Raw genomic sequence first — 15,563 nt, 5'->3', positions numbered from 1 at the left:
TCCAAGGCACCTCTGCGTGGGCTTGAACTTCGAACCTTTTGGTTAGTAGCCAAATGCATTAACTGCACAACCCAGAGACTCTGGGTATTCAGTAGGCATCCCAGATTAAAATCAGTATGTTTCATTGTTACCAATACAATATACACATGGGTACAGATTCCTGCCTGTTCTTTTCTGTATTCCCCATCACAGTTAATGGTCTCTGCATCTACTTAGTAAGCAGCCTTGTGTAAGGGCTTGAGTATGCTACTAGAAATTTTGAGTTTCTTAGAATTGACAGATTTTAGTTCCGATCTATCCCCTGGACATCATCTAAAACAGATAAAACCTTTCTTACCTTAGAACAGGCGTAACAAAACCTGCTTCTGTATTAACATGATTAAATGAAATAACCAACCACCTAGGTCAGTGCTGCCTGATAAATAGTAGGCTCTTGAAGTGTTTTTGCTGTCTTCTCTTCCCAAGTTGTCTTTTCTTTACCTAGTGCTGTCAAGTTGATTCTGACTCATAGTGACCTTATAGGACAGAGTAGAACTTTCCCATAGAGTTTCCAAGAAGCGCCTGGCGGATTCCAACTGCCGACCTTTTTGTTAGCAGCCGTTAGCACTTAACCACTGCGCCACCAGGGTTTCTTTATGGAATGTAAAACACCCTTCACCTCTCTCTTACAGTTCTTGAAGTTTCTCTTACTGATCTTTTGCCTGCGTTCTAGTTATACTGCTATATGGTATTGTCAGCATTTGAGTTTTGTAAATAAATTATGGTCATTTAAATACAGACTATGGAGTGTGTCTTCTGTGTTCAATTGTCTGTATTTTTATATGACGAGAAATGATCAAGGAAAAGGCTATTTGTGGCATTAGATGAATATTAGTTCTGATTTAGGCTTCATTAAAATACTGTTCTCCAAGCTTCTAATGCCCCAGAAGTAGTTCTTGGTGTTGCTCAATCTTAAGATCCATGTGGTGTTTTTGCATCCCCCTTTTCAGGTACAGAGAAGGAAATAGAATGACAGTAATAGAATGAGAGTAATAAACTGTCTTAATGCATTTTATAACTTAGACATGGTCAGAATATGCTCTTTATAGATCTATGCTGTATATTCATGAATTCATGCAGTGTTGATGTTTTTCAGGATTTGTGTTAAAATTGAAATATTTTAAATTATTCTCAGTGTCTTAGGGTTTATATATTTTTAAAGGTCATTATCTTTGACCTTTCTAGTGAAAGTGTATTCTCAAGGAGCTTTTTTTTTTTTTTTTTTTAAATGAATTCCTGTGTTGTAACCATTAGGGTTAATCTTTTTAGTATGGGCTGTTGTTTTTATTCAGTACAAATTTTAAAAATTGTCAGTTCTCAGAATAGCATCACAAAATTACTGCTTTATGATGGCATTTTAAATTTCTTGCCTAATCTGTATTATACATGTGCTTCTCCAAATGAACCCTAAACCATACCCATTGCTGTCCAGTTGATTCCCACTCATAGTGACCTCGTAGGACAGAGTAGAACTTCCCTTATAGGGGTTTCCAAGGCTGCAAGCTTTACAGAAGCAGACTGCCACATAATTTCTCCTGAGGAGTGGCTGGTGGGTTCGAACCACTGACCTTTCCATTAGCAACCGAGTGCTTCACCACTGTGCTACCAAGGCTTCTGTAAGTGAACCGTAGAACATCGTGAGTTCTCCTCCGAGATCCTGCTGAGATTTGGATTGAAATTGCATTAACTGTTCGTGGAGTCCTGCTGTTGCCACATTCAGTCCGGGAACATGATGGGTTTCTTCCCATTCTAATCGTTTTTGAGTTCTTCAGTGAAGTTCTGTGATAGTTTTTCCATTATAGGTTTTGTGACTTTCTTAAGATTTTTACCTCTGTGGATTCATGGTTTGTTTTTTGTTCGTTAGTTTTGCTATTTTGAATATGATCTTTTCCTAATATTTTCTAAGTGATAGTGCAGTTATGTAGTAAAGTTCATGGTTTTTGTGTTCTAGCCAAATTGTTAAACCCTTAGTTCCAAAAGTTTGTCATTCTCTTAGTGAATGCTTTGCAGGTATCTTTGTAGAGCTGGGAAGTTAGCATTATAGATTAGAACCTTTGACAGTATTGCTTGGGTTTTTGTCTTTTTACGTTCTCCTTTATGTAATCAATTCTTTCTGTTTTTTTTTTTTTTTTTTTTTTAAGCTCTTTTCCCTTATGGATATGAAACCTCCCATCTCTCGAGCCAAGATGATTCTTATCACTAAAGCTGCTATTAAAGCTATTAAGGTAAGAGTAAAATAAATACATATTTCATTTGAGAAATCTTTTTGAAGTTTTGAAAGTGTTTTTGTTAAGTGTGAGAATTGGTCTTGTGAATTAGTTTAGGGCTGACTCAGAGCACTAACCAGCTGCTGCTGAAGGTGAGTGGGAATACTGCGCATTTGGATCCCAGCGGGCTGTTACTAAAGAATTTTGTTCTTTAATCCTTGTGATAAACCAGCTGAGTATTAGCCCCATTTTTATAAAAGAATGTTGGACTCACTGAAGCTAAATGTCTTATCCGAGATCACACTTTAATAAGCTGCTCTTTGGGGGAGTTTTTATAGTTTTCTGTTTCAGCTGATTACTTTCTGAATTGTTATGTAAGGTTTTTTCTTTGTTAACTTGTAATATGGGTAATTTCTCGTGGTTCATTCAGTATTATTTTGAATTATTTAAATCGTACAAATGTCAAAGTTTTAACTGTTTTCTAATTTCTGTACAGGAAATGTAGAAATATTTAACTGGACAGTAATTTTCTTTTAATTTTTTTCAGCTTTATAAGCACGTAGTTCAAATAGTAGAAAAGTTCATCAAAAAGGTAACTGTCTGTTTTGTTATTACCTCATTTAATTGCACTGGGTTTTGGTTTTATTTCTAAATTTTAATTTGGATGCTTGCTTCCAAAGCCACTGTACAAAATAAGTAGTCACTAGAGGCTCCATTTATCACTAGAGGGCCCTTAAAAATAGAACAAATTAATTTCTTGAAATACCATTGATTGAACACTTAGTATGAGCCAGGTACTGAACCTGTGTGAAGCCTACAGCAGTTTTTCTTGTCTGCCCTCATCAGCATTAAACTATTTCCCGGTTCACAGTTGGTATGTTTTCTTAACTGTTCAGTTAGCACATGTCTGTATCAGAAGAGGACTGAGGATGGAGATTTATATGTCTTTATCTTGTCACCTTGACCTGGCTGTATAGCACATGCTAGTAATGTTTAAGTAGTGCTCATGGCACTGTAGTCAAGTGCTTGGCTGCTAACAGATCGGCAGTTCGAACCCACTGGCTGCTCTGTGGGAGAAAGATCTGGCAATGTGTTTCCGTAAAGATTACAGCATTGGAAGCTTGACGGGGGCAATTCTGCTCTGTACTGTAGGATCACTGTGAGTCGGAGTCGACTCAGTGGCACACAGCAATAATGAATGTTTGTGAAAATATTTCTAATTCATGACCTTTGAATACTGGCTTAGGGATAGAAAAGTTAAAGCTCCAACAGGCGAAAAATGGTCACTAGAGGTTTTTATGATAGCAAATCAAGGTAAGATGGAAAACAATTTTTTTTAATTACCTATATGCCACCACCAGAAACCCTGGTGGCGTAGTGGTTAAGTACTACGGCTGCTAACCAAAGAGTTGACAGTTTGAATCTGTCAGGTGCTCCTTGGAAACTCTATGAGGCAGTCCTACTCTGTCCTGTAGGGTCGCTATGAGTCGGAATCGACTTGACGGCACTGGGTTTGGGTTTGGGTTTGGGTTTGGGTATATGCCACCACCTTCAAGTTATGAATTTGGATTCGCTTTTTGTGTACATACCAGTACGTACACTTTTTATAAAAGTATAGAAATTGGGCCTACTGATTGGTAACCTGCTTTTCCTGCTGAGTTTATTGTAAACATCTGCAGAATATTCCATTGTGTGGTTGTTTGCACAACTCATTCAGCCAGCCAGATATTTAGAGATTTCTGATGTTTTACTTATAAAACAGTTCTTCAGTGGCTAACCTTAGGGGGAAAAAATGGATACATCGTAATTGTTTCTTTAGGATAAATTGCCAGATGTGCAATTGCTGGATCAAAAGTTTTTAAATAAGACTTTGCTTTAATTGCTAAATTAACCTCATAAAGGTTTTACCTGTTTACACTACTACCAGAAGAATATGTAGGTGCCTGTGTCTCTGGAATTTTTTTTTCCCCCGTTCTTCTTTTTCTTGTCAATTTGATAAGCCAGAAGGGACCTTTTTTAAATTTTTGTGTCTCTGGTACCATGCTTCTTTAAAAGAATTGAAATTGACATGTTGATATTATCTTTTTGGTAATTTTTAAAGATAAAATTGTAATAAGAGAGTATTATAATAAGTGGATTTGCAAAGTAATGTTGACTCTGAGAAATTGTATGTGGAGAGGTAAAGGAATAGAGAAGAGTAAAATATTGGGGGTCTGAGGTGTGAAGAGAGTGGCAGTTTTGTATAGACGTGTGGGACATTGGACCAGTTTGCTGACTAGAGTTAAAACATTTGAGTAGTTTCTAAACAGAAATAATCATTGAATATAGGTAGATAACTATTGGAGTGTATATTGTGAATTAGAGACACATAGATAGATAAGTTTTAAAAATGTTAGATAATTCTAGGACTCGTATGGTGCGTTTGCTTTTCTTGGATTGATTTTACATCTTTATCTTTACAGTGTAAACCAGAATACAAGGTTCCAGGATTATATGTAATTGACTCAATTGTGAGGCAGTCTCGTCATCAATTTGGAACTGATAAAGACGTTTTTGGGCCTAGATTCTCTAAAAACATAACTGCCACATTCCAATATTTATATCTTTGTCCATCTGAAGATAAGGTATAGTTAATAATGTTTAAATTAAAGTTTGAAATTTTGTTGGGTTTGTTTTTATTATTTTTCTGTTTATTTAAATCTGTTTTATTAGCTGTTTGAGACCTGCTGTAGTACTAGGTAATACCTTCATGTCGTGAATTGAAACACAATCCAGTGTTTTTCTGCAGTTGGTCATTTCACATTCGTCTATTTTCTTGTAAAGTTCTTTAGGAATGCTGTACTTTTGAAATATGAAAGGAGTACTAGCTTTAAAGAAGCCATTGGAAAGATTTACTTATAGTTGAGTGATAAGAAATTCTGCGATAAATGCAGTGCTTATCTCAAATTGTTGCCTGTTCCAGAAGGAAAGGACCAATAATTGATGGCTTTTCCCAGCATACAGAGATGCTAGAGTATAAGTGGTATTCGTTAGCAATCAGACGACAGTATTTAATTTCTCGTAATACAGAGCTGTGTTATAAAAAGGTAGAAAAACCTTAACTTCACTCTGATAGGTGGGGAAAATATGCTGGTAAACACAGAATAATGAAGTATGGAAACATTTACAATAAATGGCCTGTAATTTTGAGCGTTGTAGATTTTATGTTTATTTTCTTGAAGGGGAGCACACTTGTGGTTAAAATGCACAAGAGAAAAGAAAGTAATTCCTTGAGTAGGCAATTAGAGTTAGACTAATGAATAACATGTCTCGTCTGGGTCTCCGTCTCCATATTTACTTGTCCAAAAACAACTTACCTGTCTATTTCAGGCCAGTTTCTTAAATCTTCTCTTAGCGTCATCCTCAAATTCTCCTTCACGTCACCTACTGGGATACCTGCTTTTTGTCAGTGATGAAGTCTCTTAACAGATTTTTGATACTCGACTTCCGTTGACTCTTTAGGTCCAATATTTCTCTGTTCCTTACTCTAGATTATACCACCAAAGAAAGGCTGATACGGAGTGGTTTAACCAGGTAGTAATTCTGATGATGGATTTTGTTTTTTGTTTAGGAAATGACTTTGTAGCAGTGGAAATGTTAGCCTAGGGAGTTTTCCTTTTTTTATAAAAGATCATAATAAATTATTTATACTAATATATATGTTTTCTCACACGTTACAGAGTAAAATAGTTCGTGTACTGAACCTTTGGCAGAAAAATGGAGTATTTAAAATTGAAATTATTCAGCCTCTTTTGGACATGGCAGCAGGAACCAGTAATGCTGCCCCAGTAGCAGAAAGTGTTACTAATAATGAAGGTATGGTCAAGTGTGTTTGGCATGAAAGCTTTAAGTCTATTTATTTTGGTGGAATTTTTCTATAAGAAATGCATTTACATCTTAGAAGTTATGATTTCTTTGTCATAATTCTTAGTTTTAATAAAAAGGTGCTCTTCTGTACTTGTTATAGCATAAGTTCTATACTGTGTGTATACTGTGTGGTAAACCAAAACCAAACCCATTGCCGTCAAGTCGATTCCAACTCATAGCGACCCTGTAGGACACAGTAGAACTGCTCCATAGGGTTTCCAAGGAGCACCTGGTGGATTTGAACGGCTGACGTTTTGATTAGCAGCTGAGCTCTTAACCACTGTGCCACCAGGGCTCTGTACTATGTGGTACTGTAGTATAAATTCTGTAGTACCACGATCTGTGTATTATGTTATATTCTAAACTGGATGGAATTTTATTTCAGTGAAGAAACTCAAGTTTGAGGGAAATTTGTAAATTAACATTTTCTTAGACTTTAATTCCCCCTCCGTCCCGTTTTTTAAGGTTCACCGCCGCCTCCAGTAAAAGTTTCTTCTGAACCCCCCCAAGTCACTACAAACTCAGTACCAACTGTGCCACAGTTGCCCAGCTCTGATGCTTTTGCTGCTGTGGCCCAACTGTTTCAGACAACTCAAGGGCAACAGGTAAGCCACCCACCCAAAGATTAAATTGTTTTCAGGCTTAGGTGCTGTCGTCTGTTCATGTTTTCCATTTCTAATTAATGATCACATACAAGGGAGAAGATATGTCTGCTTCTCATCTATGCCTTCACTAGGGAGGTCATGGCATAGAGATAGGGGAGTGTGGAGGGGAAAGTAAGGGGACAACACACATAGAAACAGCAGTCCCCTTCGGAGAGAACTTCACAGCTGCTAGGTGGCTGGTATTGTTGCTCACATTCCTAGCATGTTTGAGCGATGCCAGAATTACTTGAAGAGATTTTTTTCTATTTTTCTAGAAAACTGAAAATTGACCTTATTCACAATTCAGTGTATTTTCTCTTCTCCTTCACCAACATTTTACATCGTGGATGTTACCAGCATTTATTCTTAACCTTACACCACACCCATTGTATCCTTGATATATTCATGTCATAAATACATTCACCACAAACTTAACCGTTAGTAAAAGGTGGATTTTTTTTTTTTTCTTGTTTACTCTGTACCTATGCTATTTTGAGTGACATTTAAGGTTTTATTTTAGCAAATTAACTTTTGATGCTATGATTACACTTCTGTTATGTGGTTTATCATTCTTTAAGCTTCAGCAGATCCTTCAGACCTTTCAACAACCTCCAAAACCCCAGTCTCCCACCATTGACAACGCTGTGATGGCTCAGGTTCAGGCCATCACAGCTCAGTTAAAGACAGCTCCGACCCAGCCACCTGAGCAGAAAGCTGCTTTCCCCCCACCTGAGCAGAAGACCGCCTTTGACAAGGTACGCTTATCTGACGTGACCCACCCCACCGTTTCTGCTACTCAGTTTGGATTGTGGAAGTTAATCTCTTCTGTAGCTAGTCTGTGGATTGTTCATTTTATTGTTTAAAGTTTTTCGAAAAGCCCTAAGTGATATCTCAGGCTTCATCAGTCTAAAATTCAGATTCTTACCAATATTTTAATTCAAAATGTAATATCTTTATTGCCAGTAGTACAAACTAAGAATTTATGTGGTAAATCTTACATACTGGTTTGCATTGTATCTCAGTGATTTACTAATGACTGCTGATTAAAAGAAAGTTGGATTGAGTACGGAAGGAATACATATTGAAGGGGGAAATGCAAATAATACGGAAAGTCATAAAATAAAAAGAAACCGTTTCACTTTGCTTTTAACAGGTTTGTATATGTTGGACTATTTTCATGTACATACAAACAAATTCTTACATATGTGGGCTTTTTAGAATGGTTTTATTAAAAATGAGATCTACTGTGTATTTCCTACATAATTGTGTTTTTCAAATAAGAATATACCATGATCATCCTTTTAAATTAGTACATAGAGAGGTGTCTGGTTATTGTATATGATGCATAATATTCCATAGTGTAAGCATACTCTTCCTGGAATCATCCTCTCTTGGTAGACATTGAGTTTATTTTGCATTTTTCATGAGTCCAGTGAATGCTGAAGCTAATATGATCCTTAACAGATTTTTGTATATCTGGGTACATTTTCTGTAAGCGGGGGGGGGTGTGTGTTAGGTGAAAAAGCTTACATAGCAAGTTAGGTTGCCATTTAACAACTTTTGTACAAGTTGTACCATGACTTTGGTTACATTTTTCACGATATGTCAGCATTCTCATTATTTCCATTCTTTTTGTTCTGTCTGTTAATCTAGTTTCCCTGCCTCCCTTTAGCTTCTCATCATTATTTTCGGGTAAATGTTGACCATTTAGTCTCATGATCGATTAAGAGAGTACAGTATTCATGGGTGATATTATTTATAAGCCGGTCTCTTATTTTGATGAAAGGTGTCCACTGGGAGTGGCTTCAGTTTCAAGTTCAAAGCATGTATTAGGGCTGTAGGCTCCGGGGTTTCTCTAGTCTCTGTCAGTCCATTAAGTCTGGCCTTTTTTAGGATTTTAAGTTTTGTTCTGCATTTTTCTCCCATTCTAACTGGGATCTACAGTTGTGTCCATGGTTAAAATGGTTGGTAGAGTGGTAGGCAGGCACCATCTAGCTCGTCTAGTCTCAGGCTAGAAGAGACTGCTGGCCTCGTAGGACATTAGTTCTGTAGACTGATTTTGTCCTTGGATCTTTGGTTTCCTTCACCCTCCTTTGTGCCAGACAAGAAGAGACCCGTAGTTGTATCTTAGATGGCAGCTTGCAAGCTTTTCAGACCCCAGACGCTACTCACTAACCTGGGATGTAGAACATTATGAGCTAACGTTATGCCAGTTGACCTGGATGTTCCCTGAGACCATGGTCCTGAGCTTTCAAACCCAGTAACTCAGTCCCACGAGGTATTTGGATATGTCTAGGAAGTTGCCTTAACTGTGCCCCCACGTGCTGTATATATGTGATTATATGCAGGGCACGTAAACACACGTTCCTTACCTACAGATAGGCCTGTACCTAGATGCTCATATACTCACACTTGTGTTCCCATACCTGTATTAACCCAGTGCCGTCGAGTCGATTGCGACTCATAGTGACCCTACAGGACAGAGTAGAACTGCCCCATAGAGTTTCCAAGGAGCGCCTGGTGGATTCGAACTGCCGACCCTTTGGTTAGCAGCCGTAGCACTTAGCCACCATGCCACCGGAGTGTCCTGTATAGTAGGGTAGATTCTTTGAAGTAGATGGGCAAGGTTACAAAATAATGTACTCATTTCTGTTATGTTTACTTCAGTAAACTCCCCCTTCTTTCATCTAGCCTTCGAAAAAAGGACACGCTGTCAAATTGTCCTCCAAAAATGTTTACCATTTTTTTATCTCACCAACAGTGTTTAAGTACCCCTTTCCCTGTTGGTGTCACTGTGGGTGTGGGCAGTGTTTTTTGTTTTGTTTAGTTTTTTAGTTTTTGACACAAGTTCAAAATGGTATGTAGTAATGAAGTTGCTTCCTTTTTATAATTGCTACATTTTCTGTGAGTTACATGTCTTTATCTTTTCCCATCTTTCTATTTAATAATTTGTAAAAATGCTTTTCATATTTGAAACTATAAGCTCTACATATTTCTCCTAAGCTGTCATTTGCTCCAAAGGTTTATGGAGTCTTTTGCAGAACAGCAGCTAGAAGTTACTATATAGTCAAATTAGTCTTCTGTTTTTTTTATTGTATTTGGGGGAAAATAACTATTATAAAATAATTTTATATTTTTTTAGTATAATGTTTTTGATTTTCATTTTTATCACTTCAGTCCATCTGGATTCTATTTTAGGATGTGGTACAAGACAGTTAAATCTTGATTTTTTTTTTTGAAATAGCCAGTTCTCCCTCACTGTGTTTGTCATAGGAGCCCTGTTTGCACAGTGGTTAACTATTTAACAGAGAAGTTGGCAGATTGGACCCACCAGCCACTCTGCGGAAGAAAGATGTGGCAGTCTAGTTCCGTAAAGATTATAGCCTAGGAAACACTCTGGGGCAGTTCTACTCTATGAGGTGGAATAAACTTGACAGCCATGAGTTTGGTGGAGTTTTTTTTGTTTTTATACACTGAATTCCCGTGTTTTGATGTCTGTCTCTGGACCCTTTCCTGCTTCACTAATATATTTCTTTATTTTTGCATCATAACATGTTGTTTATAGCATTTATAGCATTATTGTGGAGTATCCGCTTTATTCTTTTTTAAAGTTTCTTTGACTATTCATGGTCTTACTTTTTCAGAAGATCTTTAGCATAAATTGAATTTATGGGTAAACTTGGAAAGGACTGATAGCTTATACAGAATCTCCATTTATTATTAGATATTTAGTCATTTTCAGTGTTTAATGTTTTACAACTTTTTATTTGGTTAATGATGCCATAGAGGGAAACTGTTGATTTTGGTTTTATTTTGTAAATGGTCAGGGCCATAAACTCTCAAGTTTTCTAGTGGGCTCTTTTGGATTTTCTGGGTAGCTTCTAAATTTGACTTTTCCTCTTCAGCATCTGTAGTCCCGAAAACCCCCAAGGATGGCGGAGTACCAGCAGTGGTTCCTTCTGTTGTACACGGGGTCACTATGAGTCAGAACTGACTCAGTGGCACCTAACAACAGTACTCTCTATGGAAGCCGACTGCCGCATCTTCCTGCCGGAGAGCGGCTGGTGGGTTTGCACCACTGACCTTTTGGTTAGCAGCTGAAATAATGTGCTCATTTCAGCATCTGTACCTGTTTGTTTTCCAGAAAAGTGTTAGATAAGAATAGTGATGATGGGCAGCCTTATTGTGTTCTTAATTTGAATTTTAATTCTTTTAGTATTTTATCCTAAGTGTTTGTTGGTTACACCACACTTAAAAAATAGAATTCTTTTCTTTTCCTTTGATGAGAAAGGTCTATTTTAAGCTTGTCAGTCAGTGAGAACAAGTTTATTTTAGCTGCTTCGTAGAGGCTCAGTTTCATGAAAAATCAACAGAAAACATTTTTTTTTCATTAGATGCTGGTTTATTTTTTAATTGCTTGTCTTTTTTCAAAGCAGTAGGTTTAAATCTTAAAACCTTTGAAGAATGTATCTATTTGCGATAAACTGCAAAGATCATAGTTTGTTTTGTAGACAGCCTAGACCCAAGTTTTAATGTTGACTCTCATTACTTACTGGCTTTGTCTTGATATTGAGTCATGGAAATGTTCACTGTGCACCACTGTAAAATAATGATGATAGTAGCTATATTTTATGGTTGTCGTGAGGGTTAAGTACACTACTTTGTTTAAAACAGAAGATGCCTGGCCCGTAGTGGATGTTTAGAAAATATTAGTTCTCTCATTTATAATAAGAACTTTTAATCACTGACCTAGAATGAAAAAGAAACACAAGTTAGCTCTATCCCAGAACACCCTTTATATTTTGTTCAGTCTTATATTCTGTGTTGTCCATGGAGAGGACTTTCTTCCCTAATTTAGAAATTGGTTGTTCAGTAAAGTAGGACCTGAATTCCTAGGCAGGACTGTCATAGAACAGCACAGGGTTAAGAATTTGAGTTTGAAATCCATGAGCAGAATGGGCACAACTTGGGAGAAAAAGCTGCTTGTGGGACGAAAAAGACCTGAGGGCTCTGGAGTCCAGAACACCAGTTGTCCACATTCCAGTTCCACTCACAGACTGTACAGACTTGGTCCCATTTCATAATCACCTGAGCCTTAGTGTCCTTGTCTGTGAAAAGAAGAGGCTGTACCTACGTTGCAGAGTTGGTGTGATGATGAAGTGTTTTATGTCATCCACCTAGCACAGTGGTAGGTATTCAAGATGTCATCTTTCTTTGTGAATACATGGGATCTTGTCAGGTGTGCTGATCTTTTTTTTTTTTTAATGAAAGTTTCTGGTAAAATCTTCTGAAGTTTTAAGAAAACCTCTGAAGTTCCAAGAAAGGAGCTACTGCACTGGTGGTGAGACTTTGTGCTCATGGGCTGTGCCGCTCTCTTGTTCAATGGAGACCTGTTTCTTTTCTATGTGAGTGTATTCTTGAGCAGGCAGCATATGAAAATTTTTCTGTAGACATTTATAGTGACTGGCTAAGACAGTCTTTTTGTACTTTTTACAGCTAACTCAAAATGGACACCCATTTTGATGTGTATAAAGCACCAAAAGTTTTTAGTCTAGGAAAATGAACATTAGTAAAGTATACTGCTAAATTAACTATGAAATAAGCATGTAGAAGGTAGTCAAAAACTGCGCTTAAAATTGGAGAGGGAAAGCAGAAGAAAATTGTATTTGTGTCAAAATTGTTGACATTTGTGAATCAGGGTCCTAGAGGGCACATGAAATGCTGCCGTCGTCCCTGGCCATGTGGTGGGATTGTGTATGGTGGTACGCATCTGTGGGTTCTCTGACGTTTTTATGTAGTGAATCACAGCCTGAATTTTAAAGTGGAGTATTGACAAACCTATTCCAGAAGCTGCTGGATAGATTTGACTATGATGATGAGCCAGAGGCTGTGGAAGAGTCCAAGAAAGAAGATCCTGCTGCCACCGCCGCTGCCACCACGGCCCCTCCGGCTGCCGCCCCTCCAGCCCCCGCTGCTGCCACCCCTGCCGCTGCTGCCGCTCCCGCTGCTTCTCCTCCTCCACAGGCACCATTGTACGTGTCTTCTTTTAACTCCCTGGAGGTTGTAAAGTTGATCATTGTTGGAAAAGCATAGCGTATGTAGCGTTCAGCGACAAAACCAGTTTTCATCTATAGACATTGTCTTGTAAAATGGAGGTGATGTTTTGAGCTTTCTCCCAAATGAGGAGGCATCCTATCAGATTTACAACAACAACCAAAAAGAAAAAAACATAGCTTCTATGTTGGGAATAATGCTGAGTTTATAAATTAGTATTTGGACAAATATATGATTTAGTAAAATGTTGATTGTTGATGGCTCCTCAGTGACATTCTTTGAGTTTTTATGGCATAGATGTAACTAACAATCTTACCTGCTTTTGAATGCAATTCAGAATTACTTCTTTTTTTTTTTTTTAAGTGGATTTCCTGGTGATGGCATACAACAGCCAGCATATACACAGCATCAAAATATGGATCAGTTTCAGCCTCGAATGATGGGAATACAGCAGGATCCAATGCACCATCAGGTACAGATGTTTTTTTCGGCAGCTGGGTTTTAGTAACTCAAAGTCTGTTCATTAGAGCACAATGTGGCGCGTACTTCACAGGCCAGTAATACTTAGCTGCGTGATTGGCAGAATCATACTACAACTCTGATAAAAGCTGTTGAGCACACATTATTTTGAGTTGCCTTTTGCTTTAATTAAAATAAGGATGCTAAATACCATTAGATGTTGATCTTTTAATACTAAGTATTCCAGTTAAGAGTTTTAGAGAGTGGTTATGTTTCTCCTTCAGGAAACTGATGTTGTACTGTTCCTTCCCTTGCTGGGCCTTTTTTTCTGTAAAAGTTGTGTGATCATATGCTTTAGAGGGCATCCTAAGGCTGATACTTGTGGTCCTTATAGGATTAGATCATCAACAGACCTTTCAGGCTACAGTGGCTTCCTCAGCTATCCCACCAAAAAGTACTTTCCGAGATGCACTGGTTTTGTAAATTTAGAACTACATGCAAACAGTTTATGACACTAAGGCCTCTTGTCCTCTTCAGAATTTGCAGAATCATTAGGGCCTTTTCCTTTTTATAGCAGCTATTGTGAAAAACTGTTAGCTTCATGAGTTCCCCCTTGAATAGGCAGACTGTCTGCCTTAAACATGTGTTTCTATCAAATTCTTTATTTTTCATCTCTTAACACTCAGGAATATGGTTTGAAAGGTGAAGTAAAAGGAGCATAGCACACTGGAAAATTGCAGGAAGTTAGCAGAGATTGGTTCATTGGGTTTATTTTGTAGTAAATGCCCTAGAGTTTTCTTAATTTGGCTGTGTGTTGAAATTACAGGGGCAAGGAGGGGCATTTTTTAAAATATAGCTTCTGGACCCGTCTATGGAACTGTTATCAATCTCTGGAGACTGTATATTTCTTGTTTAATTGTACAGTGGTTCTGTGGTGTGACCAAGCTTGGGAGAGAGCACGTGTGTAGCCTTTGTTTAGAAAGGGTTCTGACGGTGTTTTGAGAGTGCGCTCATTTCCATATCCAGATCAAGCTTGGTCATTTTGTATACTTGGTAATAAGACATTGATGTGATTTTAATAACTTAGTGATGAAGTTTGAGAAGTATTCTGTAAGTCTGTTTAAAATATGAAGAAAACCTATGAACTTATATCCAGGTGTTCCACAGGTACTGAAAGTTTATAATTCTTTAAATCGTATTGGTGTTTGAACTGCACGTGTAGAATATGTTAGGCTGTGGTTTACTGTCATTATTGTTACATGTTTTAAACTCTGAAAGTGGATATTTTAGTTGAAACTTCCCTTGGAGTAAGTAAAACAGTATGAACCTAGAAGCCACTGCTTCTGGCCACTCTTCCCACCAAAAGGCTTCATTGTCTTTAAAAGTTCAGTCTGTCACGCTGCATCCTCACAGAAGTGGAGCTGTGTCTTTAAGTATGTAAATATGTTCAAATATATCAAATTGTATTTATAATTTTGAAGTGAGTTATAAGGTTTTTAACCTGTGTATTTGGATATGTAATGATTCTTTGGATAAAGATTGTATGTGTGGGAATTGTTTAATGGTGTTGCATGTCATTGTAGTTAATTCAAACGAAATCCTCTCTGACACGTGTAGTTTTTCGTTGATCAAAGTTTATTAAAGATATTTTGCTTTTACCTAAAACACAACTTAAAAAAAGATTGTAGTTTAATATAAAGTGATTAAGCATTTTCTAAATTATTTTTGGTAGCCGTCATTTAAAAACTACTCCTACACTTTGTTTAAAAACAAAAGGTTCCACTTCCTCCTAACGGACAGATGCCAGGGTTTGGGCTCCTTCCTACACCTCCGTTTCCACCTATGGCCCAGCCCGGGATGCCGCCGGCCCCACCAGTGCAGCAGCCTTTCCAGGCTTCTTTCCAGGCACAAAGCGAGCCGCTTACACAGAAGGCACATCAGCAGGTAAAGCTTCACGCCCAGGCTGTTGGTTTGGTTTTGGTTGCCTGGTTATTTGGTTTTTGGTTGGCTTGACTTACATACACACGCCTGGTTATCTGCCTGCTGTCTTCGCTTTTGAGTTTGAAGAAAGTAATACCTTGAGCATGTGATAAACCATCTACGGCCCAGGTTTTTCATCTCAAAAGCGGGCATCCCAAGGCTGCCAACTTCCGTAGGGTCCTGTGAGAATTCAGATCAGAGTGTGTAGTGCTTAATTAACCAGTACTTGGTTCGCGTGTTATATGGTGGCTTATTAAAATGGTGCGTAATTTAT

At 37.8% G+C, this 15,563-nt stretch overlaps 1 protein-coding gene across 6 annotated transcripts in view; it reads left to right on the top strand.

Annotated features, from left to right (window-relative positions):
- Positions 1-15,563, top strand: part of SCAF4 (SR-related CTD associated factor 4) — a 59,489-nt gene that overhangs the window by 21,010 nt on the left and 22,916 nt on the right. For all 6 annotated transcript variants that reach the window (XM_064273180.1, XM_064273182.1, XM_064273179.1 and 3 more), the window contains 9 exons: positions 2,181-2,264; positions 2,794-2,838; positions 4,709-4,870; positions 5,966-6,101; positions 6,618-6,757; positions 7,375-7,551; positions 12,644-12,828; positions 13,214-13,322; positions 15,086-15,253. In XM_064273180.1, coding sequence (XP_064129250.1) covers positions 2,181-2,264; positions 2,794-2,838; positions 4,709-4,870; positions 5,966-6,101; positions 6,618-6,757; positions 7,375-7,551; positions 12,644-12,828; positions 13,214-13,322; positions 15,086-15,253 — 1,206 coding nt within the window. The remainder of the gene's footprint in view (positions 1-2,180; positions 2,265-2,793; positions 2,839-4,708; positions 4,871-5,965; positions 6,102-6,617; positions 6,758-7,374; positions 7,552-12,643; positions 12,829-13,213; positions 13,323-15,085; positions 15,254-15,563) is intronic.

The sequence above is a fragment of the Loxodonta africana genome, chromosome 20, assembly GCF_030014295.1.
Source record: "Loxodonta africana isolate mLoxAfr1 chromosome 20, mLoxAfr1.hap2, whole genome shotgun sequence".
Taxonomy (NCBI): domain Eukaryota; kingdom Metazoa; phylum Chordata; class Mammalia; order Proboscidea; family Elephantidae; genus Loxodonta; species Loxodonta africana.
The sequence above is the reverse complement of the archived record's forward strand: the minus strand, read 5'-3'. Positions and strand labels throughout refer to the sequence as shown.